Source organism: Electrona antarctica (genome assembly GCF_951216825.1).
Source record: "Electrona antarctica genome assembly, contig: scaffold_188, whole genome shotgun sequence".
Taxonomy (NCBI): domain Eukaryota; kingdom Metazoa; phylum Chordata; class Actinopteri; order Myctophiformes; family Myctophidae; genus Electrona; species Electrona antarctica.
The window spans coordinates 124,698-128,619 of NW_027637171.1; the positions used below are offsets into that span (position 1 = coordinate 124,698).

General features: G+C 44.5%; 1 protein-coding gene across 1 annotated transcript; it reads left to right on the plus strand.

Moving 5' to 3' along the window:
- The first annotated feature begins 240 nt into the window (after positions 1-240).
- Positions 241-3,668, plus strand: LOC306919088 (small ribosomal subunit protein bS1m-like). Its single transcript, XM_079531923.1, has 3 exons — positions 241-555; positions 1,861-2,001; positions 2,405-3,668. Exons 1-3 carry the CDS (start codon positions 280-282, stop codon positions 2,678-2,680), a joined length of 693 nt encoding a protein of 230 aa, XP_079388049.1. The 5' UTR covers positions 241-279; the 3' UTR covers positions 2,681-3,668.
- Positions 3,669-3,922: the final 254 nt, after the last annotated feature.

Below are 3,922 nucleotides of genomic sequence, written 5' to 3' on the forward strand. Positions count from 1 at the left end.
TGTTTCATGTCACTGTTTGTTAGCTGACTTTGACCCATTTTCTTTTTTTTGGCATTCATACAGACAGCTACATCCCTTCACCTATTTCAACACACAAATAAATTAAAAGAAAAAGAAAAATTAGAGGGTACAAAATTTCATTACATTTAATATACAAAATATATACAGACAGAGCTCATCATTTTCAATCACAGCCACCAGGGGGCGGACAAGACACACCACACTACACTACAGTACAGACTACAACACCAGCGCGTTGCATTGTGGGACTAATCCAAGATGGCGGCCTCCTTGTGCCAGAAGAAGAGCACTGCTGTGTACAGAATGATGACAACAACAACATTACAGAGGCTGCTGCTCCACCAGAGAAGCCTTTATTACAATAACAACAACAACAACAGTGTCAGGAGGTGGTTCAGCAGCAGCGACGCCATTAAGGATGGAGGGACGGAGGAAGAAGATGGAGGAGTAAACATCACACCATCAGCTCCAGCTCTCAGAAGCGGCTTCGCAGAGGCGTATGACCTGCACACTGACCTGAAGACTGAGCAGCAGGTAGAGAGTTGCGACCGAAGGTCGAATCTCGCGTTTTTTGTCACTCAAAATCCCCATAAAGTGTTGTCATGTGGGCCCTATTGTAAACAAGTGTAATGCTTTATTGGGTCGTCCACTCACAGTTAACACTTAACAGTCTTTGTATTGATTGAGTTTGTGCTTGAAATGTACTGTAATTCTGCAAACTGTTAATAAATCAATCAATCAAAAAGTCACTTAGCTCTGGCCCATAGCCCTAATGCTGCCGTTGCATTAAAGGCATTAGAGCTATGGACCAGAGATAAGTTGTCACTCAAAATCCCCATACATGGGGAAAGACCCCATTTATTGTGCCCAGGTCTCGTGACATCACTTCACTATGACATCATCAGGGATGATAGTAAATGTTTTTAAATTGTGTTCTTTTTCATCATGGCAACGATTATGAAGATTATGTGAAAATAATTCAATTGTGATTTATTTCAAATAATTGCGGTGGTGTAATGCTTGTGGCAGGCATTCCAGCAGCATGACCCTCAGAACAGAACCAGAGTGGCGTATAGCTGCAATTTGCAACTCTAGTTTTTTTTCTAATGGGATGAATCTAGAGTTGCAATACCCTCCATTGACTCCCCACTCATCATTTTGCGTTGGCGATCTGCTTGTCTTAAACGACGTTAAACTCACCAACATTGCAGCTGTAGTCCAAGCTTGAATTATTCTCTTTCAATCTGCAAAGCTTGTTTTTCATAAAAATCCCCCGTAGACATGTTATGAGCTACTTTCTGTCAAGAAGAAGAAATGTTGGAGTTTGGAAACGCTCGTTTGTATTAAGGGGTCGCGCTGCTGCCTCCTGCATTATGTGCAAATGCGAATCAGATGCATGCAGGGACGTTCAGTGACTTACGACGAGCGCTTCCAAACTCCAGCACTTAGAAAAATAATTTCTTGACAGAAAGTAGCTCATAACATGTCTACGGGGGATTTTTATGAAAAACAAGCTTTGCAGATTGAAAGAGAATAATTCAAGCTTGGACTACAGCTAAGAGAATAATTCAAGCTTGGACTACAGCTGTAATGTTGGTGAGTTTAACGTCGTTTAAGACAAGCAGATCGCAAACGCAAAATGATGAGTGGGGAGTCAATGGAGGGTATTGCAACTCTAGATTCATCCCATTATAAAAAAATCTAGAGTTGCAAATTGCGGCTAAGTGGCGTAATGATTGTGACAGAATCAGGGCGGTGTAGTGAATAGTGATTGAGAGTGTGTAATGATTGTGACAGAACCAAGGCGGTACTAGTGAGTGTGTAATGATTGTGTGACAGGCCCTCCAGCAGCAGCAGGACCCTCAGAACCAGAGCGGTAGAACGGGCAGCAGAACCGGTAGAAGCAGCTCCAGACCTGTTTCCTTCTCCGCCATGCTCCGCAGCTCTCCTCTCGTCCAGATGGGTCCAGCACAGGACAAGGTAGATTCTACCAATCATCTCTTCTTAAATCCTAACATTTTTCTATATCAGTGGTGGCCTCCGACACCCCATCTGAAACTAACCCCACAGAGTGCCACGCTACGAGCTTGTATATCTGCTATTTTTCAACAGCTAAAGTACAAAATAATGGTTAAAGTGGTTAAAAGCTGTAAGGTGACACAGATGCATCCTCAGGTCTTATATATATATTGTATATGTCTTCACTCAGGTGGTCCTGGCTTAACTAGTTTAAATGTCTTCTTCCAGGTGGTCCTGGCTTAACTAGTTTAAATGTCTTCTTCCAGGTGGTCCTGGCTTAACTAGTTTAAATGTCTTCTTCCAGGTGGTCCTGGCTTAACTAGTTTAATAACTATTAACTAACCAGTTTAAATGTCTTCACCAGGTGGTCCTGGGTCGTATCTTCCACGTGGTGGGGGATGACCTGTACGTGGACTTCGGGGGGAAGTTCCACTGCGTGGTGAAGCGTCCCGATGCCGAGGAGGCACAGCGCTACCAGAGAGGAGCCAGGGTCCGCCTGAGGCTCAGCGACCTGGAGCTCACCTCCAGGTTCCTGGGGGCCTCCACGGACACCACCCTGCTGGAGGCCGAGGGGGTCCTGCTGGGGCTGCTGGGGGACGGGTCCCAGAACAAGACCCCCAAAGAGACCCCACAGAACTGAGTTAAGACTGCTGGATACCCCCCCCCCCCCCAGGACACAAGTAGACCTCGTGGACCCCCTCCCTCTATTTGATACGCATAAGACCACAGACTTCATAACTGTTTGCTTTTTGAGGGGCACAGGTTTAACCCATTCTGGACGGGAACCCTTTTGGTGTTTGAAGCATTATGTTACACTTTAGCTATTGAAAAATAGCAGATCTACAAGCTCATAGAGCTTGTAGATCTGCTATCATCATACCCGGAAGTTATGCAGGAACGTCTACTAAGTGGCAAAAACGACTTTCTGACCTTGACAGAACATGCATCCAAACAGCAAAGTCCTATACCCTGACAGCCCCCCTATACCCCCCCCCCCCCCATACCCTGACAGCCCATACCCTCTATGGATGTACAAGTATAACTTTGTTTTCCCAATCTTGTCGTGGATGAAGTTATTTACTGGTTTGGGGTGGCCCGATTCAAGAATGTTTGAGAACCACTGTTGTACTCTCAGAGTTACAGACCTGTAAGGGTCCATTTGGTTCCATTTGTACTCTCTGAGTTAGACCTGTAAGGGTCCATTTGGTTCCATTTGTACTCTCAGAGTTACAGACCTGTAAGGGTCCATTTGGTTCCATTTGTACTCTGAGTTACAGACCTGTAAGGGTCCATTTGGTTCCATTTGTACTCTCAGAGTTACAGACCTGTAAGGGTCCATTTGGGTCCATTTGACTCTCTGAGTTACAGACCTGTAAGGGTCCATTTGACTCTCTGAGTTACAGACCTGTAAGGGTCCATTTGACTCTCAGAGTTACAGACCTGTAAGGGTCCATTTGGTTCCATTTCTACACAATCCCAGAGCTCACGTTGTGATCCAGAAAACATTGTGACTCTAGCCCAGATCCAAATATGACAAACTGTATAGAAAAAATGTGTATTGTATTGATGATATGAAAGAACGGTTGGCATCACGTTAAAAAAATAAATGCTGTGTAATTTATATACAATGGTGTGTTGTGATTATATTATAGACTAAAGCAAAAATGATTGCAGGGTATTAAACCTGAGAGCTTCCAAATACAGGAAGCAGTATCCTACAATATGTCAATTCCTGCTGGGAATTATCAGTTGATTTTGACTCGAATCCCCGGATTATTCATTGGATTAACTTGGAAAGGAGCCAGTTTAGGTGGTCCGGGCATCGTCTCCCTAGAGAGGTCCTCGTTGCACGAATGCACGTCCCACTGGAGGGAGACCCACT